Source organism: Urocampus carinirostris, chromosome 13 (assembly GCF_059441175.1).
Source record: "Urocampus carinirostris isolate Australia breed hairy pipefish chromosome 13, RoL_Ucar_1.0, whole genome shotgun sequence".
In the NCBI taxonomy this organism is placed as follows: Eukaryota; Metazoa; Chordata; class Actinopteri; order Syngnathiformes; family Syngnathidae; genus Urocampus; species Urocampus carinirostris.
Genome location: NC_142361.1, coordinates 32065046 through 32092085, shown reverse-complemented (window position 1 = coordinate 32092085; position 27040 = coordinate 32065046). Strand labels below are relative to the sequence as shown.

The window sequence follows — 27040 nt, the reverse complement described above, 5'->3', positions numbered from 1 at the left end:
GACAAGAACACACAGTTAGAATTGTGTTTTTTGGTTGTTAGGGGAAAAACTATATTACAAATTTAGCGTTTACCAAATTGTTCGAATTAGTTCTCTGACTCCATTAACCAAACACAAACTTTATTCTCCTAACAATGCGTGCTCTTTTCTTAATTTTTGGGAAACATATTTACAAGAGACAGGCTTTTCCACACGGGGGCAGATTTATTTTCTTGAATTATCTATTAAGTGAATTCCATCTAATTTTGCTGAATTATTGTCAAATTAGTCTAATTAGTCTTGTCGAGCCTCCCATCTCCCGTTCTCCGATCTGATCCCCCGTCTGTCTCTGCTGTCTCTCTCTGTCTTCCGTCCTTTTGACACGTCGGGGCATCGGCCCCTCCCGTGGGGCGTGCTGACTCCTCCCGTGGGCGTGCTGACTCCTTCCCTAGGGCGGGCCAGGGGCCAACGTCACCTCCTCCTCGCCGGAAGACGCCGCCACGTCTAGAGGACTCACAACAAGAAAGCTTATCAGAAACCTTGTCTCCTTTTCCCGCGTCGCCCCTTGTCCTCGTTCTCGTTTTTCTGTAAACATAATTCTTGTCCAGGCCACACTGACCCCAAGCCTTCCCTGTGAAAAATCCCCACTGCATTCAACACATGTAATTTGTATTATATTAAATCCTTTATAGTCAATTAAATAAAATAAAAAATCCTTCATGGCCATGCACAATCATTTGTTGTTAATGTGGTATAGTGGGGAAAGAGGACCCCAAAAACATCTTAGTCCTTACTATAAAAATGTTGTAGGGATTAGAATAAGTGGATTTTTATAAATAGTCAGGACAATAAAAATCATCGCGTGCATGTTTTTCTCCTGGTAGGAATTGAGCGATCAGACAGGTGGCGAGTTTGACAACAATGACGTGAGATGGGTCATCACGGTTCCTGCCATCTGGAAAATGCCTGCCAAGCAATTCATGAGGGAAGCTGCGTATAAGGTAAGTCTTCAACTCTTTAATTATGGACACTGTAGTCCATTTATTACCGTAAATTCCGGTCTATAAGCCGCTACGTTTTTGCCAAATGTTCAGCCCTGCAGCTTATTCAGTGAAGCGGCCAATTTATGTAATTTTTCCAACGGCCACCAGCGGCACTGGAGTATTAAATGTAAAATTAAGACCAGTAGAATATGTGCGCCAAGAAAGACTGCAACCTTTAAGTTTATGCATACATTGTCTGTGAAGGAAAGGTACATTCCAATAATGACGCCCTTGAAGGCGATAGTTATGAGGAGGAAGTTTAAGACGATCTACCATAAATTTCACAATTATGGGATGCTTTTTTTTTTAACAGGCATGTTTAATGCATTGCGAGCGTGATCCTACTAGCGTGTTGGTACCTTTCAAAGGCACGGTTTGGGATGAAAGTTATATTATTATTAAAGCTTTAAAAACTCTCTCGGTGTACCGTCTTTCTTCGTAAATATGTGTAACCATGTATAATATGTATTTGCAACTGTATATTTTTGTAATGTATTTATTTTAGAGATGTATTCTGTTATGTGTTCTACGGGCGAATCAAAAAGAAGGGGCGGAGCAAACGCAGGCTGATGGGAAGTGGGGTAAAGCTGAGTTACAGGTAGATCTGCCTGTTGTCGCAGCGGACAATAGTGGATATATATTTTTCTCACCCTTAGCTTTGGAAATATACATTTTGTTTCCTTGGATTACTTTCAACGGGACCTGGACTTTACAAGTCTGCATCATACGTTAATTACGGGTATCATTTTCCATTCATCATGCCGATTGTGGTTCTAGGATTGTGTACTATTGACTTTTGGATTGTGTCGGTAGTAGGCTAGGACCTTGACTCAGCCTCTTGGCTGGAAGCAAGTGTCTCGGCCTATTGGCTTTCTAGTGTATAATGACGGATTAATGGATAATTGAGAAAGAATATAGAACAATAAATCTCTACAAAATCACAATCGTGGAACAGCCTGGTCTGGGATAAACTTGTGATCGTGTCACACGTTTTGATGCGGACGCACGCGGCTTATACACAGGTGCGGCTTGTGAAAGTACAAAAGTGGAAAGTCACTTAAAAAGTGGTAGGTGCGGCTTATAATCAGGTGCGCTCTATAGTCCGGATTTTACGGTACTCAATTGAATGTGACCATACAGTATGTGCAAAACAATGTCGTGTTTCCACAATTTTGCGACTGAGTGGTGAGCAGTCATACGATAAAGAATATTTTCAGCTTCTTTAAAACAACTTTGAATGGCTCATTTAAGGCTTTCTGACTATACACATATCTAACTGGAACCTGCCCCTACAACCCCCTACCCAATTGGATTTTTCCTTACTGTCCATATATTTTTGTGTCCATTTCAAGCATCTAATGCAGCTTTACAGCTGAAAATATTTGGTGTCTACTGAGATAAATAAGCAATGAAAACAGATTATACTTGTCACTGTGTTCCAACATTGTGCAGGGGTCACTAGGGTGTGGCTCCTGCAGTGTGCATAAAGCTGCCAACATAGGAAAAAATAGAAGAGCGTATGTGTGACTGGGTGGTATGGAGCTACTAGGACAAAAAAAGCAATTGTTTTAGTGGTTTTCTTTTCTTTATACTTGTTTATTTTATTAATGCTTAAAACACTTGTCTATATTGTGTTTGGGATATTTGGATGAAGAAAAGCGCTGTGTGAAAAAATATGCACAGGCTTTTTCATCATGATCTAATAACAGTGTCTAAAGTGTGGAGCACATTTAATTGCTTATTCATTAAGCTGCCTTATTGCGATGGTGATGCGAACGACTCATATTTCATGGATGACTTCATCAGTTCATCTGGAAATAGTTTTAAATCAGTCTCTGATTTTGGGAGACGGAATCTTTGCCTTCCATAGTGATGTCATCCTTTTGTTTTGATTGTATGTTTCCTGTGTGTATTCACGACATGGAAAAGGAGGGGGAATGTGGAGTGCAGACACAGGAAGAAAAGGGAGGGCTTTTAGCTCTTATCATTATGGAGGCAGGGACCGAGGGGACGGAGGGGGGGAGCTGACAGGGAATGTGCTGTGGAGAAAATGAGCAGTGAATGGGTTGGGCATCTGCAGTGACTCAGCAATGGCACTGAGCTATGTTTATTAGAGGACGGAGGGAGGGTATCCAAATCTCAGACTTTCTCCTGGGGCAGTGACATAATCAACAGCTACACCCCCTTTTTTAATCTAGTGCATCTAGTTTGTTTAGACTACCCGAGATTTAAAGTTAAAAACAAGAGACGCACCGAAACAAAAAACAAACATGTGAAATGCTTGGTCAAAACATAAAAACTCAAACTCATTGTACTTCAGTTCTTTGAGTAAAGAGAAAAATACATTTCGAGTAGAAGTAGCACTCTCTTGCCCTTTTTTATTTACAGTGGAACCTCGGTTCTCGACCATAATCCGTTCCAGAACCCTGTTCGAAAACGGATTTGTTCGATCACCGAAAATCGTTTTAATCCGTTCCAACACCATGAATGTTTACCATGAACATAAACATGAAGCTAACCCAGGCTAATCGTACGTTCGCGTTAGCGTAATCTTCCGTACGAAAGATTACGCTAACATGAACGTGTAAAAATAAAAAAATCAGGCCGTTTACACGTCATTTAGCACCCGGGTCTCCACAAAAAGCGGTGAGCGGTTAAAGAATAAAGAAAAGAATTATGAATAGGATTTCTTACCTTTGTGAAGGTCTGGTCTGCAGAAGCCATGCTCTATTCCCTCGAAAGAAGGGAAACTCGCACACCTTCTTCATTTTGCTATTATTTCTTTCTTAAATGCAATAGTTGTACGCACTACTCTTCTTTTTTCACCTGTAGCAACTTTGCTGCTTGCACCGACCTTCTTCGGAGGCATAATTAGGGGCTAAAACACTCTGTTCACCGATATTAAAAGCGAAAGCGAAAAGAAGTGCGCGCACGTCATAACAGTTCTTCACGAGGGGTGGGGGCAATCTACACGATCTACGCCGCTCAGCATCGCACCCTAGCGTACCGGCGTTCGAACTCCGATTTTTTGAATGAAAAGCGAACTAAGAGTTTCTCTTAATTTTTGGTCGAGAACCGATTTGTTCGAACTGAGAGGCGTTCGAAAACTGAGGTTCCACTGTATGTAGAAAGTTTGCCTTTAATGTATCAGACAGAGAGTAGTGACATAAAAACTGGAGCAGCAGCGAATTGATCATGATGATTGTGCAGTGTTATGTGACAAACATGTCACACCCGCATATTAGCCAAACTTAAGATAATAACAATGAAAGTAAGATAAACTCCCCCTGGACATAGCAACTTCAGGGACAAAAGGGCAATATCACACACTTTAGAACTTACAACTACTCAACTGTAGCTAGTTATCTCTGTAGCATTTACATATAAACAAGTTAAGTTCAGCTCGCAGCGACCAAAATCATGGGAGCAGAGGCACATACAGACATGCACAAACTCCCCCCGAGTGAAAGCCAGCTTTGCATGGCTCGCCCCACTGGAAGGGCTTTTCTGTTTTATTTTGTCTTTCAGACAAAACAAAATATGCACATTTGGTCATTTTCAGCAATTTTCGGTCCTGAGATTCTGTCCATCCCTAGTAAACGCCAACAATTTTTAAACAGATGGTCTGACTCAGTGAGCCATCGCCAATGACAAATACTGTACATGTTTTATTTTATTTATTCGAATCACTATTGTATTATTATTTCCAACGAGTTTTTATTACCATCAGAAAGCGCTTTTTAATACACAATGTCCCTTTAAGGCAGTTTGAAAAAGTGTGTAATACGGAATCTTTCAGAATTGTTCTTTTGTCAATCTCATTAGGCTAATGTGATGTTTCGGAAACCAAAACTACAAATAATTTCATTTCATTATAAATATGTTCCGTAATATTTCCTTCTTTTTTTTGCAGGCTGGCCTGGTCTCCCGTGACAACCCCGAGCAACTTATAATTGCTCTTGAACCCGAGGCAGCGTCAATTTACTGCCGTAAACTCCGACTCCATCAGATGGTGGACCTGAGCAACCAGTCCAATGAAAACGGTTACAGTCCCACAGACAATGTCGGGAGCACAACGACACAAGGTACCTCCAATAAACAGTGAAAATTGTAAAGACCAGTGACTTTAATTTTTTTATTCTATTATTATTATAAGTCCAATGTCCTTTTTTTGCTGTATTTTGATTCCTACGCAGCTTCTCCGAGCCATGGTAAACACACCTTTTTATTGAACTGCATGGCACCTAGTACATGTTCAATTCCTGATCTTAGATTGCCATTTTAAGACCAGAGCTCCACGCTTTTTTTTTCCACACTGAACAAAATTGTAAATGCAACAGTTATCTTCATGTTTAACAAGTTCTTACTAAATATTTGAGTTTCAAACACAAATGAGTTGCATTTCTATTTTTGTTCTGTTGTATTCAGTTTTTGAAATCATTTGAACTGAATATGATGTACTATTTCTTTCAAACACAATTGACCCAGCTTGCCTTTTCATCCAATATCTACCACCGCCTCGAAAAGCAGAGCTTCATATTCCTTATCACACTCACTAAAACTTTCTTTCCTGTTAACAAGCAGCCAACAAGGAGCATGTTCGGCGCAACCGACAAAGTCGCACCTTCGTGGTGGAAAATGTCGTAGGAGAGCTTTGGTCGGAGCTGGAAGAAGGTAGCAATCTTTGTACCTGCCTTTCATTCCTTTTCCCCAGCTTCCGCCTCAGATTAACTCTTGCTTTTCTTCTTCAGAAATCTTTTCTTTAGTTGACAGTTGTTGAAGTACAGTGGAACCTCGGTTCTCGACCATAATCCGTTCCAGAACCCTGTTCGAGAACCGATTTGTTCAATCACCGAAATCATTTTTCCCATTAAAAATAATGAAAATCGTTTTAATCCGTTCCAACACCCTGAATGTTTTCCATGAATGTTTAACTTAAACATGAAGCTAACCCAGGCTAATCGTACGTTCGCGTTTCGGTAATCTTCCGTACGAAAGATTACGCTAACATGAACGTGTAAAAATAAAAAAGATCAGGTCGTTTACAAGTCATTTAGCACCACAAGTGGCTAGCGCTTCATTGGAAAGGAGGCTCCGTTCCAACACCCTGAATTTTGGGCTCAGTTCCAACACCGTGAATGTTTACCTGAATGTTCAACGTAATCATAGAGCTAACTCAGGCTAATCGTACGTTCGCGTTATCGTAATCTTCCGTATGAAAGATTACGCTAACATGAACGTGTAAGAAAAAAAAAAGATAAAGAAAAGAATTATGAATAGGATTTCTTACCTTTGTGGTGGTCAGCAGAAGGCGCATGCTGTATTCCCTAGCAAGATCGGAAACTCGCACACCTCTTTCATATTTAGCTTTTATGTCTTTCTTAAAGGCAATAGTTGTATGAACAACTTTTCTTTTTTCACCTGTCCTGCCTGCACCGACCTTCTTCGGAAGCATAGTTAGGGGCTAAAACACTCCGTTCACCGATATTAAAAGCGAAAGCAAAAAGAGGCAAGTGCGCACGTGATAACAGTTGGTCACAAGGGGTGGGGGCGATCTACACGATCTACACCCGTACGCCGCTCAGCATCGCACTCTAGCGTACGCACTCACGCATTACCGGCGTTCGAACTCCGAATTTTTGACCGAACAGCGAAGCAAGAATTTCTCGAAATTATTGGTCGAACACCGATTTGTTCGAATTGAGAGGCGTTCGAAAACCGAGGTTCCACTGTAGAGGTAAATTGTAAAATCGAATTGACAAATGGTGTAGTCCGAAGGACGACGAGTATCCGGCAAACTAAGAGCTGTGAATACAACTAATGTAATTATGATGTCGCAATTAATTTATTGCGGATTAACTCTTACGCAGACAATCAAAACATGGACTTAAGATCAGGGATGTTAAACAAAGGCCTTATCAGATTGGAATGGTAACAGAGAATTACCTTAAGTAATTTTCCCACTGGCTAAAGCACAGGTTAACATCTTAAAGACTACTGAAATTTAACTCTTACTGTATTTAGGATTTTATGCAGAACTGTCAATAATTTTTTTTAATTTGAATGATGTATTTATACCGAGTTAATTTAAGTGGCCCCTAATGAAACATGGTTTGACACCTCTGCTGTAGCGCTACCACAAACAAAATGCATTAAATTGTTTTGTTTATTTTGAGTAGACATCAAAATAAGGAGGGAGAAATACATCACTGGATTTTGAACTTGTGAGGAAAACAGGAGAGAACCCAAACTTCAGAAATTCTAACCTGTTTTAAAAGTCCTCCCCTGAACCTTTTCTTATGACATTCTGAAATTGGTGCGGATATCAAAAGAAAAACAACATTTTTGGCTAATGGTGACAATGATGTAAACAGTGCATCATAGTCAAAACAACCATGAGGTATGATAGTCAAAATGACAAAATGGCAATATCAAAAACAGAATAAACATACCAGGTTTACATTTTTGACAAAAAGCTAATGTATAGTTAAGAGAAACTGAAGCATTTCCTGCTTGACAATTCACATATCATGTGTATGTCGGGCAATACATGAAGTACGTTTAGTTTTGTAAAAGCATCGATAATACTAGTTATTATCCATCCAAACAATTAGCCAACATTTTTAACCACAAAGAAATAACCTTATTAGAAAATACCGTAACATGTTTCAACGTCCTCTACTTTGTGGAAATTTACGAATCACATATCGACCAAAAAATTGAGAGAACCCCTTTTAAGCTGCTATTTTTCAATGATGTAGCTAATTGATAGGTTTTTACACGCTAACAAGCCTTATAACAACAATACAATATATTTACTCCTTAGTCAAAAATCGTGTGTATTCAAAACCCACCAGAAGTACCAGACGTGCATCAACCATGTCCAATATTCAGTTAGAAGTTGGTAAAAGTTTTGTATAATGGAAAAATATTGTCAAATAGTCCCAAACGCTGGGTTTCAGTTGTTGTTTTTTTGCTGACAGTAGAGCAATTGACATTTTGTTTGTTTTATATATTGTTTATGAATACCTTATTCAGGCGATCGGTATGTGGTGGTGGACTGTGGTGGAGGGACGGTGGACCTGACTGTCCATCAGATCCGTCTCCCAGAAGGACATTTGAAAGAGCTCTACAAAGCATCTGGTAACAATCAACATATGCTTCCGTATAAAATTGCTACTCAGGAAGTCTCTTTTGAACGTTCACTTCTTTCTTCATATGTTAGGTGGACCATACGGCTCTCTCGGGATTGACTATGAATTTGAAAAGCTGCTGTGTCAGATCTTTGGCCAGGATTTCATTGACCAGTTCAAAGTCAAGCGACCGGCCGCTTGGGTGGACCTTATGATTGCGTTTGAATCGCGGAAGAGGGCAGCAGCACCGGGGAGGGCCAACCCTTTAAATATTAATTTGCCCTTCTCGTTCATCGACTACTACAAGAAGTTCAGGGGCCACAGTGTCGAACATGCACTGCGTAAAAGCAAGTGAGTACATTTTTGACAAACCTAAAACGAGTGCCTTTTGCTTTGAAATGTGTTTTTTTCACTTATTTACTCATTTCTGATCATTGTGCTATTATGTTGAAAAAAACAGATGAATTTAGTCAAATATGCCCTCTAAACACATTTAATTTAATCAAATATAAGTAAATGAAAATAGATTCTAAATAATTGATTGTGATTTATTTTTCTTTCCTCCCTAAAAAAAACAAAAAACTTAACACTTCTGATGTGCAGCCATGTTTTTCGGATTACCGTAGCGGGATTCAGATCTAGGGCAAAGTTTGCAGATAGTTTTGGTCATTTCTAGCTCCGTCTTCCAAGGAATTGTATAAAAAAACCTTTGCTTTCCCGGGATTTTAGGTGCCAAATATGTCATCAAAACGGTGTAGGCTTGAATGCTATCGGAATCTTATCGAGGCGAGTCGAACGGTGTGCTTTTTCTTTATAGGTCTGTGAGGTACTGCCCTGATACGCAAGGTCTTCTTTGCAAAGTCATTTTTCTGTTTGCCATATCCAGGCTAAAATGCTAACAAACTTTTGAAGTTTTGATACTGACGCCATCATTTCTGTTCAATATCGTGCTAGACAGATACGCTACTGCGCATGAGGGAATATGAGCAGATTATAATTATGGAAGATGCCTCAGTCTGTTGGGAAAATGTGTCTGGTGACAATAGTCGACAACGGAATCCATTGTCAACTATTTCTAACTTTTTTTTTGTCGACGTCGATTAACTGTTGCAGCCCTACGCGGCGATGTTATTGACAACAGAAAAGGATGGTTGCCTACAACAACAATGTTAAATCGTGCCTTGGAGATGTTAACGTGCGTGCACATGCAATACGTCAGAAGCGCTCATCTATGTGGTAATAACTAGCACTAGCAAATTGAACGTATGTCTTTGATTAGCAAGATATGACGTCACAAAAATCGATTCCCACCCCTACCCAACTCCACTATTTTTATTGAATCATAGCACTTTGTTAGCATATTTTTCTCATCTCATCTCATATCATTAGCTGCACCGCTTATCCTCAGTAGGGTCGCAGGGGTGCTGGAGCCCATCCCAGCAATCATCGGGCAGTGGGCAGGGGACACCCTGAACTGGTTGCCAGCCAATCGCAGGGCACACAGGGACAGACAACTCGCTCGCTCAGTCACACCTAGGGACAATTTGGACCGGCCAATCCACCTGAAATGCATGTCTTTGGAATGTGGGAGGAAACCGGAGTGCCCGGAGGAAACCCACGCAAGCACGGGGAGAACATACAAACTCCGCACAGTAAGTCCGGTAGCTGGATTTGAACCCACGCAGGAGGTTCCCAAGACCTTAGAACTGTGCCACACATGCGCTAACCACTGCGCCGCCGTGCTGCCCAGCATATTTTCCTTTGCCTACAAAAAATAAGCCCAGCATAAATGTGTTAAATGTATTTCAAAATTGTTTTTAAATTATTCAAATTTGTTTCATATGATCTAAATCCTAAAAACATTTGTGTGAAATGAGGCCATGCCAACACAGACCAAAAATAGTGCTATTAGTATCAGGACTGCTTTATGGTGAGAAACATCTTACAGAATTTGTTTTTAGAAATTTTCTCTTACAAGAGTCTGCAGAAACTCACTGACTACAGTTAAGAATATATGCTCAATCAACTCTTTGTATGTCTCAGTAATTTTATAGGTGGCTCATAATTTGAACGTCCCTAGGTTGAAACAAGACTCTATGATGGGTTTTACTTTGTCTGCAATTTCAAAGCGTGTCTCGGTTTCAGGGAGGGGCCGCTTTAATGCACGTATATCACACACATGGGATTACTGTATCATGAGTAGTCCTTATCGATTTTGTCCTGATTTATGATGTAACAGACGCTAAATTAGTCAAGTAGAAGACGAATTTGTGGAAAGGGATTAAATATTGATCCGTACATGTAGGGTAGTAAACACAGAGACTGACATGAATGCATCATCACGTTGGGTTCACAATCAGAACAGATCAAAATAATTAGAATCCCTTGCAGGGCTTGGTTAAGAGTTGATCATGAATTACTTGTGTTGGAGAAAAATCCAATGGATGCAGGATGCAATGGTTTTTAGGACCAAGTTTTTATCTTCTGGTATGATTATGTCACTTAATCTAATAGAACTTGTTACAAACAAAAATAATTCCAATTTAATAAGCATTCTTCACCGCTTTTCTCCTTCCAGTGTGGATTTTGTGAAATGGTCATCACAAGGAATGTTGAGGATGAGTCCCGATGCCATGAATTCCCTTTTCAAGCCCACTGTTGACCACATCATTCAACACCTCAGTAAGCTATGGTTCTAAAAATACATTTGAATGTAGCCTATCTGAAAACATTGATATTTGTTGGTTGCTTAGCTGTTTATAATGGATGAGAAAAGCTTAAAGCCAGTAGAAGTACAATAATGATTTTTATCTTAATGACTTTTCACAACTTTTGCAAAACAAAATTTGATGGTCTCTCGACTAGAAAGTTAGCACTGTCTTCGTCTATGATAAACACTAACACCATAGCCCTCTGCAGAAAAACCTGGTTTCTTTTCATATGCCTAAATCCACCACAATTTTATTCCACGCCATAAGGTATCAGCGATAGCTAAAAAAATCTTGAATGATAGCATTGTCTTAAAGCCTCGTTTCCAATAAGCCAAAAAATAGCATTGTTTTCTTCTATGTTGAAAACTAGTGTTATCTTCTTTGATGTAGAAAGCTAGGATCATCTTTAAATCCTGTATCTTCTTAGAATGCCTTCTAAATCCGAAATTCGTGCAAGCTTCTGTGCCTAAAGCTAGCATTGTTTGATTCTAACAGAAACCGCCGTCTTTGACATTGGCAATTACCTTTTACTTTTTCTACGCTGAAAGTAGCGTTATCTTTGTCTGGGCCAAAGCAAGCATCGGTGTTTTTCTTTTTTTTTTTTTTTTTTTACAAAAAGCTGGAATCAGTTAATTTGTGATTAATGTAGCAGCTTGTGGTCCAGAAAATATGGTTTATTCGGGATGTCAAACGCATTTTTACAGAGGGTCACATCATTGTAATGCCTGTACCCTCAATGTAACTTTTTATATGTAACTGGAATGTAATTAGTATGTAAAACAAATGTTACTATTCCTTTGTGTAAAGTAACTCTGAATTTATTAATTAAATCAAAAATATTACAGCTGCATTGAAAATTTCCAGACATTAGCACTTGAGACAGATAATTATGGAGTCGTCCAATTTCGTTGTCACAGCATATCCCATGTTGTAACAATGACAATAAAGGCATATTCTATTCTATTCTATTCTATTCTATTATATTATCATCTTATTTATCTTATTATTGTATTTTTAAGTTTAATTTCTTTTTGAATGTGCTTTGACTAGTCAGGAATATGTTTTTTCTAGCTATTTTGCTTTAACTTGGCTGCTTTTGGGAGGCTGGGAACAAATTAATTGATTTTCAGTTATTTTGTATCAGTAAAATGGCTCTAGAAACAAGCAATTCCAGAGCACCAGCATGACCTAAAAACAAATTAATCTCGTGTGTAGAAGAATCATTGTATAACAAAATGATAAAAACATATTTTGGACCTTTTTAGGATAATTTATTTCTCAATTCCACTGATTAACATCGAAATGAAATACAGTACTGGAATATAGTGACACTGAACGTCACTTCGCGACTATCACAGTTGGTCAAATTACTCTTTTGACTTATCCATTTTTAGATTCTCAGACCTATTAAGCTCTTACGGACCACATCAAATTATGTGGCGGGTTACATTTGATTCAGATTCAGATTCAGATCTACTTTATTGTCATTCTAGTACACGTGTATACAGAACGAAATGTCGATGCATCTGACCCCCACAGTTTCCTTGAATGTACAGATATAAATAAAGTTGTATTGTAATTGGCTACGTATAGTATTTTACCATAGTGCCGATAGTGCAAGAAGAGTAGCTAACCAGATGTGCAAAATGGGCAGTCAGGTTAACAAGTCAGGTACACAGTAACATTAACACTGTAACAATAACGCTGTAATTACCATAGTGCAGAGAGCAATGTGCAATGAGTGGCAAGCTATAAAAAACTGCCAGTAGTGCAAAAAGTCAGATTAGCAGCCATTTAGATTTAAGTTAACTATATGTTAGATTGACCATTTAACAGTCTAATGGCCAGGGGGACTAGACTATTGCGGAGCCTGGTGGTCCTGCACCGCACACTGCAGAACCTCTTCCCAGAGGCTAGCATGGACCATGAATTTGACATGTGTGCCATACAGAGTGGATGCTATCTTTACAGCTGATATGTAGTACATGCATTTGTTTTTATCCCCGCAGATGAGCTTTTTGAGAAACCCGAAGTAAGCAATATTAAGTTCCTTTTCCTGGTGGGAGGCTTCGCCGAATCAGCCCTGCTCCAGCAGGCCGTCCAGAACATGCTTCAGGGCCGCAGTCGCATCATCATCCCTCACGACGTTGGTCTTACCATCCTGAAGGGCGCGGTTCTGTTCGGTTTGGATCCCAGCATCATCAAAGTCCGCCGCTCCCCGCTCACGTACGGCGTGGGCGTCCTCAATCGCTTCGTGGAGGGCAAGCATCCTCCCGAAAAGCTGCTGGTAAAAGACGGCACGCGCTGGTGCACCGACGTCTTCGATACGTTCATCGCCGCCGACCAGTCGGTGGCGCTGGGCGAAATGGTCAAGCGGAGCTACACGCCGGCCAAGCCGTCCCAGCAGGTCATCGTCATCCACGTTTACTGCGCCGACAAGGAGAGCGTGGGTTTTATCAGCGAGCCCGGCGTCAAGAAGTGTGGCTCGCTTCGTTTGGATGTTAGCGGGACAGAAAGCGTGGCACCTCGCCGCGAGATTCAGACGCTCATGCAGTTCGGGGATACAGAGATCCGAGCGATGGCGGTGGACGTGTCCACCGGCCGCACCGTCAAGGCCAGCATCGACTTCCTCAGCCATTGAAATGGAAACGACATATCGCTGTACGATTTTGAAAATGTCTAGATGCAGACTTAAGGCTATGTTCACACTGCAGGAAAATCTGATTTTTTTGGCACAAATGCAACCTGTATCCTATCAGTTAAAGTCAAGTCAAGTCAAGTCAAATTTATTTATATAGCCCTTAATCACAAAAATGTCTCAAAGGACTGCACAGGATTACAGTTACAAAATTACACAATTACCTGATCTTAAACTAGCAAACCAGCATGCGGGCAAGGAAAAACTCAAAAACCTCAGTGTGAGGAGAAAAGAGAAACCTTGAGAAAGGACCTCACATGTGGTAATCCCCCTTCCAGGATTGAACAGGGTGAATTACAATTAGCATTACTGTACACAGAATAGTAAACACTAGGTAAGATGTTGAAAATGTCCGGAAAGAGCATGACATCAACGACGACGCCAGCTGGTAAATGCAGGGGTTGACATGCTGCAGGTCAGACCCCGGTCCGCTGACCCATCCCAAATCATCCTTCTCCTTCGTATCAGCCAGGCAGGCCTCAGAAAAAGACAGGACAAAACAGAATACGAGGTGGGCATCAATCATATGCTTTGGAATAGAAGTGTGTCTTAAGCCTCAATTTAAAAACTTCCGTTGAGGTTGCAGATCTAATCTCCAGAGGCAGGGCATTCCACAACACCGGGGCCCGGATGGAGAACGCTCTCGAGCCCGCAGACTTCTTGGCTCTCGGAATCACAAGTAGACCGGCATTTTCCGAGCGCAGACTCCGTGCAGGAACATAGGGGGAAATCAAATCAGAGAGATAAGAGGGTGCAAGCCCATGCAAACATTTATATGTTAATAAGAGAACCTTAAAGTCACATCTTAAGTGGACTGGGAGCCAGTGCAAGTTGGCCAATACAGGTGTAATATGCTCAAACTTTTTAGTCTTAGTCAAAAGTCTAGCTGCCGCATTCTGAACCAGCTGCAAACTTTTAATGCTAGACATCGGGAGACCAGAAAGCAATACATTACAGTAATCAAGCCGAGAAGTAATAAACGCATGAATTAAAATCTCTGCATCTGATTGGGACAGCATTGAACGAATCTTCGCAATATTACGGAGGTGGTAGAAAGCTATTCTAGTAATATTTTTCACATGTAACTGAAACGACAGATTAGGATCAAATATAACACCTAGATTTTTGACCGAGTCACTATGGGTGATATTACATTTGTCTAGGTTCAGGGTAATGTTTGAAAACAAATGACGACAGTGAGCTGGACCAATAATCAACATTTCAGTTTTTTCTGGGTTAAGGCGTAAAAAATTATTTGACATCCATCTTTGAATCTCAGTAAGGCAATCCTCCAGATTTCTAAAACTTAAATGTCCAGTTTTTTCCAGTGGCACATACAGTTGAGTGTCATCTGCATAGCAATGGAAACTAATATTATACTTGCGGATAATGTCACCAAGCGGGATCATATAAATACTAAAAAGAAGGGGGCCAAGTACAGAGCCTTGAGGAACACCACAAGGGACATTAGATTGTTTAGAGGTCATATTGCCATAGTTAACACATTGCATCCTGTCTGACAGGTAGGACCTAAACCACGAGAGTACAGTTCCTGAGATACCAATGCGTTCTAGACGAATCAATAATATGTTGTGGTCGACCGTATCAAAAGCAGCGCTGAGATCCAGCAGCAGTAACATTGATGAGGCACCAGAATCTATTGTTAAAAGGAGATCATTGGTTACTTTTGCAAGGGCTGTCTCAGTAGAATGATTTGCTCTAAATGCAGACTGGACAGTTTCAAAAAGGTTATTTTCTGACATGAAGTCATTTAGCTGCTGTGCAACGACCTTTTCAAGTAATTTCGCAAGAAATGGCAGATTTGACACTGGCCTATAATTACCTAGGCTTTCTGGGTCAAGGTTAGGTCGCTTAAGCGTGGGTTTAATGACGGCAGACTTGAAGGCTACAGGAACAATACCCGAGGATAGCGATATATTAATAATATTTAAAACTGATGGTCCTAAGATCTCAAACAGATCCTTCACCAGTGAAGCTGGAAACGGATCAAGCAGGCACGTAGTTTGTTTGGCCCTACTGACCATCTGTGTTAGATTATCAAGGGACAATTCATTGAAACTGGAGAATGTTTCTAAACAACCGCTGACACAGTCCATACCTAGCACCTCCACATCTTTGATATAGGAGGAGGAAACAGAGCGTTCTTTTAAAATTTCATTCCTGATTAGTTGAATCTTTTTATTAAAAAATTCCATAATGTCATTAGCAGAATGAGTGCAACCATTTGGGTTAAGTTGTTGTCTGGTAAGTTTCGCCACTGTGTCAAATAAAAATTTTGGATTATTCTTATGTTCAACAATAATCTTAGAGAAATACGAAGCTTTAGCTGAGGCAAGAGCTACTTTATATTTCAGCAAACTGTCACACCAGGCCAGTCGAAAAACCTCCAGCTTAGTAGTGCGCCATTTTCGTTCAATTTTTCTGCAACTTTGTTTGAGTAACCTAGTTTCTTCAGTAAACCAAGGTGTCTTCTTCTTGGGTCGGAATTTATACTTTAGGGGCGCCACAGAATCAAGAACATTTACCAAAGCAGTATTGAAGTTGTTTGTAAGTGAGTCAACAGACCCAGTGTACGAAGGGAAGGCTGCAGTTACCGTAGGTAATAATTCTTTTAAGGCTAACACCGTTTTAGGGCGGATATTGCGACTGCTAAAGCCTATATTTTCCTTATCACAGTAAACATTAAACAGCACCTCACATTTAACAAAATAGTGATCAGAGATGGCATTAGGATACGGTAACACTGTAACATTTGAGGCTACTACGCCACGGGTCAGGACAAGATCTAGAGTGTTCCCATCTTTATGAGTTGGCACATCAACTATTTGATTGAAACCAAATGTATCCATCAGTGACTTAAATGCAATTGCAAGTGAATTTGATGGGGAGTTTATGTGAACATTAAAATCACCAATAATTACAACATTATCCGCATACGTAACTAAGTCTGTTAACAAATCAGAGAATTCTTCCAAAAAATTTGAGTATGGTCCAGGTGGGCGATACACAACAACTACATAAATTGGTGTTGACATTAAGGACCTCATAACAAGTGCTTCAAACGTTTTAAAACTAGTAGGGGTATTAGAAGTAAATTTCAACCTATTTTCCGATATAAGAGCAACACCTCCACCTTTTTTGCATGGTCGTGCCAAGTGCGCACTCACAAAGTTAGGGGGAGAAGCCTCATTTAACACCACAAACTCATTTGGTTTCAACCAGGTCTCACAAAGGCCAATAAGGTTAAGATTGTGTTCATTAATAAGGTCATTAACAAGTAAAGCTTTGGAGGCTAGTGATCTAATATTAAGAAGGCCAAGCTTCAGCACTGTGGACTGAGCTGAAACCCTTCGCGAGTTTTGCACCTTAGTGGTAACCACCACAGGATTCGACTGCCGGTCCCGGGTCTTGTGCCTTGCATGACGGCAGATGCGGCCCGAATTCCACACCACAGGAATATTGTTGACCGGTGGAGTAGCAGGATGACTATTGGTAGAAAATAATTTTATTTCTTCTCCCTCCTCACCTAACAAGGGAGAAACAGAGGTAAGAGGCACAGAAGAAGATGCTATAGAATAGTATAAATCAGGGTGTATGGTGCAGTCAGTAGAACACTCTAAACTACAAAAACTATGTGAATTGCATGAATCTAGCATAGCGCTAGTTAGCTCTAGCATTACAGACTCCACACCCATGGTAACAGGTTCACTAATCACCTGTGACCTGGCCTGCACTAGTGTATCCTGTCATGGAAGGCTTAAACAGTAATCTATATTTTTAGAAAGAGTGAGAGCACCTTCCCAGTTAGGGTGAAGGCCGTCTCTCCTCAGCAGGTCAGGTCGGCCCCAGAAAGCAGGCCAGTTATCCACAAACCTAAATCCCTTCTGATTGCAAAAACTTGCCAGCCATCGGTTAAGCGAGACTAGTCTGCTAAACCTCTCATCATTGCCTCTCGCAGGCAAGGGGCCAGAGACAATTACTCGATGCCGACTCATCTTTCTGGCGAGATTACAGGTCCTAGCAATATTTTTCTTTGTAATCTCAGATTGTCTCATTCTAGTATCATTGGAGCCGACGTGAATGACTATATCGGTGTAGCTAGCCCTGTCCTGGTGTCTAGGTTTGCTCGTCAGCTCCCTCAAATTAGCCTCAATGTCGGGTGCTCTGGCCCCAGAAATACACATAACCGTGGCTGGGGTGCTAAGCTTTATGTTACGGGTGATGGAGTCACCTATAACTAGGGTGCGGGAGCCAGTAGACCGGGGTGGAGTGGGACTAGCTAGGGGGCTGAACTTGTTATGCGTCTGAATTGGCTCACCGCGATTAGCATGCCGTTTAGGGCTAATGCTAACCGGACTAGCAGGTTCGCTACAACCCACGCTAGCAGTGGTGTCCGAGGCACCTAACATTTTCCGTTTAAACTGCTCTAGCTCACGGACACGTCCCTCTAGAAGGGCAACCTGCCTACGGACACGGGAGCAACCTTTACAGTAACCCATACTTACTTGTAAGCGTCGGATGCCAAGAGCGTCCTAGCAGCCGTGGGAGGGGATATCCTTCAACAACGATCGGCAGCAGCTTCCGACTGTCCGAACGGCACATATCAGATATTTTCACACCAGACCCAGGCCCTAAATCCGATACATATCTGATCCTTTAAAATGCGACTGCTGTGTGAACAGGTGAAACACATTCATGCAACCTGCATGAACAGGCAACAGACGTCACTATTCTGCGATCAACAAGGCAGGGGGAGCGTAAAAATCAACAACCATGGCGGATGAAAACATGGAGTGCATTAAATGGAGGGAAAGCAAGGTTTTGGATTGAACTCTGGACACACAATTACTTTAAAATTCCTAGATGCACTTTGCTGTTTACGTCTGTAGGTACTTCTGCAAACATTGAGTGCATTTTAGGTGACGCCACGTGTTGTCTTTTGCACAAGCGGGACACTCGTGGCGTTCACACGAAAGATCACATACAAGACACATTTAGTGGGAAATGTGAAAAATCTCACAAAAACATCCTATTTCACCCAACAAATTGAGCAGCAAGCTCTGCAGTGTGAACCTAGCCTTAGATACTGTCGGGGTATTATCTTATCAAATCAGGCATTAATCCAATGCTGGCATTATACTAGCCCATTTAAATCTACTGGTTATGCTTGATCCCTTAACGATATTGTGAAATTACAACTCCAATTCCTAAGAAAAAATGCTAACGCTACGAACATACTTCTGGTATATGCGCTCTGCAGAACAGCTTCATGTGAAAAAGGTGGGAAAAAAAATTGGAGTAAGCTTTGGTGTCTACTTTTAGTGCTGTCAGTCATAATCGGAATGATGCATTAAATTTTAGTTTACACTGGATTTGGATTGGAAGGGGCTTTTGATTTTCGAGGGATGTAACGTTATGCAAATGACATGATCAGTATTCTAAGGTTTGGTGAGTAACAGCATCATTCTGTAAAAAGGACATTGTGTAATATTAGTGATCTTAGTGGTTTAAAAAATGAATTCATTAACAAAACTATTGATTCTAATAATAAACAAAATAGAAGGACAATCTTATAAACATGCATTTTTTTAATGCTCGTGGGTTGAAACATTAGTATTTATTTTACTTAACTAGAGTGAGCTCACATGATTCTGCATCATCTTGCTGCTAGGGGTACCCACAAAAACCTTGTGGAAGGCTAGCCAAAAAGTGAGAAGAAAATTAAGTTTGGTCAATTTAAGTCTCCGTAGTTTGTATCCTTCCTTGTGCTTTGTAGCACTGGTTTTCTGTTGCACCACACAATAAAGTGACATCTAGTGGTCAAATATTACACAGTGTCCTTTAAGGATTTTTTCCCACTGGTTGTAGCACAGGTTAACACTTATATGACTTCTAGATGAATGAGAAGAAAAATAGTGTCACTTTGTAGCACTCGTTTTCTGTTGCACTACACAGTACAGTGACAGTTAGTGGTCAAATTTTACAGTGTCCCTTTGAGAGTGTTAACTTGATCTTAAAAAAAAACCTGAAAGACATTTTTTGTTGGATTAAAATGGGAATACACCTGGGGGTACGTGAACAATGGGGGAGACTTTAGAATACATTTAATAGGAAGCATCCTTATAAATACAGTGGAACCTCGGTTCTCGACCATAATCCGTTCCAGAACCCTGTTCGAAAACTATTTTGGTCGATCACCGAAAATCATTTTTCCCATTAAAAGTAATGTAGAATCGTTTTAATCCGTTCCAACACCCTGGATGTTTACCACGAACGTAAACATGAAGCTAACCCAGGCTAATCGTACGTTCGCGTTTATGTTTACACGTTCATGTTAGCGTAATCTTCCGTACGAAAGATTACGCTAACATGAACGTGTAAACATAAAAAAAAGGATTATGAATAGGATTTCTTACCTTTGTGGTGGACGGTGGGGAGAGAAAAATCATCAAAAAAATTTCAACCTCTTCCAAAACTTGCGGCAGTTGCTTGCTTATAGCGCTAACTTCCTTAGCCGCATCACTCGATTTCACAGCCTCCTTATTCTTTGCAAATTATAACGAAATTGTGAATATGCTTGATTGCTGTTAAGATTGTCGAGAAGGGTTGTTCAAACCTCACATTGTTTGTTTGCTGTTATTAGTGTCAATAAATTTGTTCAAACCAAAAAAAAATACTCAGAGTAGATTTAGCCATGCTGTATTCACTAGCAAGATCGGAAATTCGTACACCTCTTTCATATTAAGCTATTATGTCTTTCTTGAAGGCAATAGTTGGACGAACAACTTGGTTTTTTTTTCACCTGTCCTGCTTGCACCGACCTTCTTCGGAGGCATAATTAGGGGCTAAAACACCCGTACGCCGCTCAGCATCGCACCCTAGCGTACCGGCGTTCGAACTCCGATTTTTTGACCGAACAGCAAAGCAAGAATTTCTCAAAATTTTTGGTCGAACACCGATTTGTCCGAACCGAGAGGCGTTCGAAAACCGAGGTTCCACTGTATCATTTAATGTAATTATAAAATTACCTTGTTCCAGGAATATTGTACATAAAAATAATATGTACTCTATAGTCTTAAAGCTGCACCCTATTAGTTGGGTCAGGAAATAAACACAATTTTGGTTTAATTTGTCAAAAAATATGATTGTTTCATTTAAAACCACAAGAACAGAACTAAAATGAAACAAAAATTGGGGCTGTAACATGCAAAACAACCTAAATAATCACATACGGTTGCATCCCTATTGATTATGACGATTTAAACTTTGCCAAATGAAGCTAACTTTGGACACATTCCATTAAACATCAAGCTTACCGTATCCACATTCAAGATGGTAAACCTAGTCAGTCAGATTTGTTTCTTGCCATCTGTAACTGTAAAAAATCAAACATGCTGCAATCAAGTACTATCTGATCCTAATGAGCATCGCATTTATTTGTTCATAAGTGAGAATAGGCATATTCTTCATTGGTGTATATAGCGTATTTAAATATTGTACAGATTTTTAGCATTGTGTCGATAGCTTTAGCTTCAGTAGTTTGGGGCGCGTGCTTTCACTTTTGATGTTGGGCACGGCATTGAGCACAGCACAGTAGCCGCTGTGGCGCATTTTGGCAGGACAAACGGCTCATTCATGAATCCTGCTTGCGTTCCCGTTTGCGTGTCACAACAATTTGCCAGCTTGCATGTCAACCGCATCCTATTGTACCGCCCTCAAATGAACTGGGGCCTCAATTATTGTGAAAGGTTTAGATAAGAGATGGACCAATTGCTTTGTACTGCACATGAAAAAAAAGCCCCAGTGTGTATTGTATAGTGACCCCTAGTGGTAGAAGATTCCTTAATTTACTTGTATAAAACACTAGCTGGGATGGGCTCCAGCACGCCCCGCGCCCCTACTGATGATAAGTGGCGCAGAAAATACATGGATGGATGATTCAAATAATAAGCAAAAACAAAATTATTTCAACATAAACATTATTCGTATTTGAAACTTTTAAATTTTATCACACAACTTGAGGAAGCTGACAGGTTTGGCGGCCATTTTAAAACTACAGGAACCCGGATGACGAGTTTGCAAAGATACCATGTCCCGGTGTTACAATTAGCATTTAAGGGTCTCTTAGAACACATTCCCACATGTTACTGTCACTGAGTCCTTTGATTCAAAAAGGTTGGACTTCTTTTCGCAGTCTCCTTATCTAGCCACTCATGTGAGCAGCTTGGCAGTGGGCTATGTCTTACTGCACTTGCCTTCACGCAGTAGAACATGTCTGTATTTCGGGGTCCCCCAGATGGACACATTTTGATTTGCTCTTGCAATCTTTTACTAACCTATGTAGTATATTCACCCACTAACCGCTTAGGTTAGTCCTTCGGGCTTCTGTAGTGCATCTTTTACGAATGCTGCCGCTTCTACTTCATTCTTAGCTACAATGACCTTTAATGCTCAGTAGCCTAGATGGTAGTGTGCCCGCTTTGAGACTGGGAGGTCGCTGGTTCGCGCCTTGGCCGAGACATACCTAATTGGTATAATGGCGGCGCCCTCTGTTGGCTGCGGCTGCATCGACTCGCTACAACGGGTCAGGTGTATCGACATTTCGTTCTGTGTACATTGTTACAAAGAATGACAATACAAAGGAAATTATTATTATTATTATTATTACTTGCTGTTACTATAAACGAGGGTGTAAAAAATATTTAACACTGAAAAACGATATATTAAATTAATTAAGAATAAATTATTTTTATTAAATAATTTTGCTATTTGGTCAAAATGTCCAAATATTAACTTAATGGTGTGTTTGAACGGGAATTTCTGATTTGGCATAAGAATAAAAAGCTTCCAGCCTAAATGTTCACAAAAATTGTCAGTACATTTGTATTCATGCTTGTCCGCGTTTTGACCCTGCAACCAGTGCCTTGGAAAGTTAATGTCAGCAGTTAAGCTTCAGTGTTATTATTTTAACATATGGCGAACTGAAAAGTGTGATATTTTTTCGTATTGTACTAGAAAGTGATGCAAATGTTGCTGTGTAGACTGCATTGGGACAAAAATGAAATTGCACTGATGTGTTAGATGTAATCAATTTGATTTAATCCATTGGTTGAGCATGATACATTGTTGTTCCATATAGATCTTTTAGATGAATGTATACTGAAAAATCTATTTGGATCAAAATACATGTATGCTCCCACTTGACTCACTATAATTTTAGTATTCTATATCCATCTTTTTTGCATTCCTCGCAAAAGACATAACTCCTTGAAATGTTGGGGGGTGAATGTTCTCAACTCCTTTTTAAAGTGTGCAATTTTCTTTGTATGACATAAGCGTATTGGCCTGGTCAATAAATATTAGACAACAATTTTCTCACAGGTCAATCATTATGTCTCTGCATGAAAGTGAACTACATGAAACAACTCGAGTGTTAATTTAACTCCGTAGCTAGTTACGGTACTTATTTTGTACGAATGTACATATATTTGACTCATTATGATTACTTTCTTTTACCAATTGCTTCCCTTTTTGGCACTCGGCATTAGGGGTTGTGATTTGGGGGTTTGGTCACCTAATGATTCCCAACGAGATGTTGCAACACATCAGTCGGGTTGAGCGAGGGGGCTGGGAATCCCCTCCTCTGTATCAATCTCCCAGAAAGAGTCAAAAATGGGAACGTGTTCTTGACTCTATATGTCAAGTCATGTTTATTTGTATAGCCCTTAATCACAAACAGTCTCAAAGGGCTGCACAGACCACAGATCATTGCAAACCATAGACTATTATTACACCATCCCCTGATCTAAAACCTACATGAGGGCAAGGGAAAAACTCAAAAACCCCAACATTACATACTGTACATAGAAGAGGCTAAACAAATGTATTTGAAAGGTAGAAAGCACAGAAAAATATGGATATCCCCACTGTTCTTTTCCTCTTGAGTTTATGTATATTATTTATATTGTGGTAACATTATTACCTGTTGGCACACAAGCACGCACACAAAGCAACCATCGTGAATAACAGCGCATGCATGATTTGCATGTGTCCAAAACAACATCAGGGTGAATACTGACACACAAAAAGCAAAAACTGTGAGATGAGTGTATTGCACTGACTAATATAAGCTTCACCTTTATTAGAGGTGCACGCAAGTATATATGAAGTAGAATCATGTATATGTTAAATATTTTGCCACTCATTGTCTCTTAGTCCCCTAAAAATGCAGTAGCTTTATTTTAAACTAGAGTTGTGACAATATTGGTGATCTTAAAATCGCCACAATACTGTCATATGGAGGTAACCCACCCAGCACTGGAAGTCTTGTTTGGGCTCAATATGTTCTGGTTCATTTTTAAACAATATTTGGTTAAAAATGTGTCGTTTGAAATGTAGTTGACTACATTTTGTCCAAAAATATGCGTATTCATTGTTGTGTTTACTTCATATATACCAGCTCAGTAGCCTAGATGGTAAGGCGCCCGCTTTGAGACTGGGAGGTTCGGGTTCGCGCCCCGGCCGAGTCATTCCTAAGACTTAAAAAGTGGTCGGCGGCGCCCTCTCTTGGCTGCGGCTGCATCGGGTCAGATGCAATCGACATTTCGTTCTGTGTACATTGTTACACAGAATGACAATACAAGGAAATTATTATTATTATTATTATTATTATTATTATATAAAATGAGTCTAATTTTAGCTCCTGAAAATAATTTTCAGAGTTGCCCTTTGGACATAACTTTGATGTATTTTAAATGCCGTTTCAATCAATTTTTGTTTGTTTTTTGTTAGGTGGGAATGTTTGGTGCAAAAGTAACATACACATGTAAAATGAATTTGTATCTGTTCAAGTTATCATTAATATTGTCAAAATGTGTACCCTAAAAACATGTTCTACTGTACTCTACTCAAACCTGTACCGTAATGTACTAATACAAAAGTAAATTTCTACTTGTATGAAAATAAATTCTTACTTACCTAAAATATTTCTATATTAAACTAGCCTTTTAAGATAAAATTCGACATTTTATACTAACATTACAAGCGTAAACGACCAAAACTGAACAACAGTCGTAGGATGACATTGTAATTTACCACCGAAGAAGAAGACGAAAGGAATGGAAGTAACGTTTGAGGGAAATGTCGCGTGGGAGGAGATAATCGTTTGTGACATCTAGTGGTGAATTATTCCATTACAAATTGAAAAACAATTTTACCTCTTTTCTTTTAACTTTTTTAAACCAGCTCTTTTTCAAGATCACACTTTTATTTATAAGAAAAATATTGTATACAAGTACAAATTGGTTTTACAGGTTTCAAGTCACTTTTGCATCAAACGCATGTATCTTATTTTGATGATATGATCCTTAAAGTCCTCGTTCCAGAATAAACTTATTTCGTTTTTGTGTAAAATACGATTTACAAAGTCGAATTAGACATTTCAATGTCAAGGCATTTATTGATTACAAAGGTCAAGGGAAACAGTAAATGAGTTTTGTGGAGAAAATCAATTTAATCAAGTACTGTGCTTTTATAATACAATACTTAAAAAGGTAATATTTCTAACACAGGGTTTTAAACATCTCAATCTCACTTGAATGTATTTTTTGTTGTTTATTTTCAAATAATTTAGTTTTTTTCCCAGCTGCTTCAAGTCTCTGTTTGCCAATTTCATAAAATACAATGTATTCAAACCATTTTTCCATCAACAATTAAACAGTTGTAATCCAAAGAACGTTATTTTCCCCTGTTTTTCTCTCTTTTTTGGTTGTCCTTTCAGCATTACACAAAATGAACATAGTACTGTACAAAACATATAGTTACCCCAGTAGCAGAAAATGGTGTGTGTATTTTCTTGTTCCTGTATTTTGAAATGTTTATTTAGCAAAATAAATAATAGCGAAAATTATACTTGAATGGAGCAAAATGATTTGCATCAGAAGCAGTCAGTTGTTCTTATTATAATAAAGATTATTTCCAGCAAGAAAAACAATTTACAATATGCTGGATTGAAAAAGTACAATTTAATCAATAACTCAATCTGTCATGATTACTGATGTGCCCGCTCATTTGGCGCCAACTGCAGCGGGTTCTGATTGGCCCCTGTCACTATTTGAAGTCATTCCTGTCAATCTCCTGTTGTCAGTCCGTCTGTGAACCTCAGTTAACACCAGGCAAGCCTTTTTCGACCCTGCCCCGTTTTTGCTCCCATTTGTCTCTGATTACTACCTGTTTTGATCCCGACTACGTTTACTCTCCTGTCCTGGCTTACGACTCGTTTCCGACCCCAACCACGTTTTTGCTCTCCTTGTCCCGGCTATCGACCTGTTTTCCGTCCCTGACACCGCCATCGCTCGCTAGGGAAAATCCACTTTCGTGTTCGGCTCACAATCCGAGTACGAGAGCGACTTGCTTCCCGCGTCCAGTGAGCATCGAAACGCGGGCACTGCCCTTCCTCTTTCTTTCAATAGAATTGTGAGAAAACGTTACACGATAGGGTCTACCCTATGTGCTGGTCGTGAAAGTGTATTATTTTGCACTTCGGAGTGGGGAAAACACTTCATTCATTAAAAAAAAGTACATACCCGTAGGCAGTGTTCCCTCTAAACTGCGTGCGTGCGCAATTGCGCACTGCTCGCACATTATCAGCGCACAAGAAAATCTAGCCAGCACACAAAAATGAGGGCTCAAAATGACTAATTAAGAAGCGATTTAAATCAAAGTTACAGTGCATGAAGGTAAAATTTCATGGGTTTCCCTGACGTTGGGTCCTAAATGCGGTATTTGGAAGTCAATGTCGAACGACGTTGAGTTAAGTTAGTAGAGTTTGTCGGGAACCGGCTTCTTCGGCTCGGCTCACTAAAAGGAACCGGCTCTTTTGGGTCCTAAACGGCTCTTCAGGGTGTTTTTGCTTCCTTAATCCCAACATGACCAAATATTATGTAAAATTATGCACAAAATGACTTAAATGAATGGGGGAATGGAACAAAAAAGAAAAAATACCAAAATAAAAAAGTAGTGAAAAGCTGAGAAAAAAAGAAACAAGAGGAAGAGAAAAAAAGAAGGAAAATTTTAGAAAAAAAACTGAAAAAAGAAAAGAAAGAAATGTACGAAAATAGTAAATAGAGAACAAAAAGCAAAAAGCAACAGCTCGGAAAAAATAAACACAATGAGATTTTTTTTAAAGGAATTAAAAAAAAAAGTAGAAAAAAACACAGAAAAATGAAGAAAAGGTTTGTGTTGCATTCAAATAATTTCCAATGATACTAAGTGAATCTTGTTGCCAACATTGTACTTCCACTAAAAAATGTGATTAAGTAGTTCTGTATCTTACAACCGACTCAATAAGCCCCCAAAAATGTTAATAATATGCGACAAAATATATCAGGAAATAAAAAGAAATGGATATCTTGTAAAAGAATTGTAAGAACAAACGACGTTTGTAAGCCGTACAAC

The 27040-nt window shown here is 39.7% G+C and overlaps 1 protein-coding gene and 1 long non-coding RNA gene across 6 annotated transcripts in view; one reads left to right on the top strand and one right to left on the bottom strand.

Moving 5' to 3' along the window:
• Positions 1–13627, top strand: part of hspa12a (heat shock protein family A (Hsp70) member 12A) — a 40282-nt gene extending 26655 nt beyond the window's left edge. For 2 of the 5 annotated variants that reach the window (XM_088350682.1, XM_088350677.1), the window contains 8 exons: positions 864–980; positions 4936–5107; positions 5219–5233; positions 5604–5696; positions 8061–8165; positions 8248–8506; positions 10734–10837; positions 12876–13627. In XM_088350682.1, coding sequence (XP_088206808.1) covers positions 864–980; positions 4936–5107; positions 5219–5233; positions 5604–5696; positions 8061–8165; positions 8248–8506; positions 10734–10837; positions 12876–13507 — 1497 coding nt within the window. In that variant the 3' untranslated portion in view covers positions 13508–13627. The remainder of the gene's footprint in view (positions 1–863; positions 981–4935; positions 5108–5218; positions 5234–5603; positions 5697–8060; positions 8166–8247; positions 8507–10733; positions 10838–12875) is intronic. The other 3 variants (XM_088350678.1, XM_088350681.1, XM_088350680.1) reach the window with 3 other exon arrangements.
• LOC148354345 (uncharacterized) lies at positions 402–24674 on the bottom strand. Its single transcript, XR_015852392.1, has 3 exons — positions 24563–24674; positions 20902–20960; positions 402–483 (listed from the first exon to the last, which is right to left on the bottom strand). It is a non-coding gene; the product is annotated as an uncharacterized LOC148354345 (long non-coding RNA).
• Between the last annotated feature and the right edge of the window lie 2366 nt (positions 24675–27040).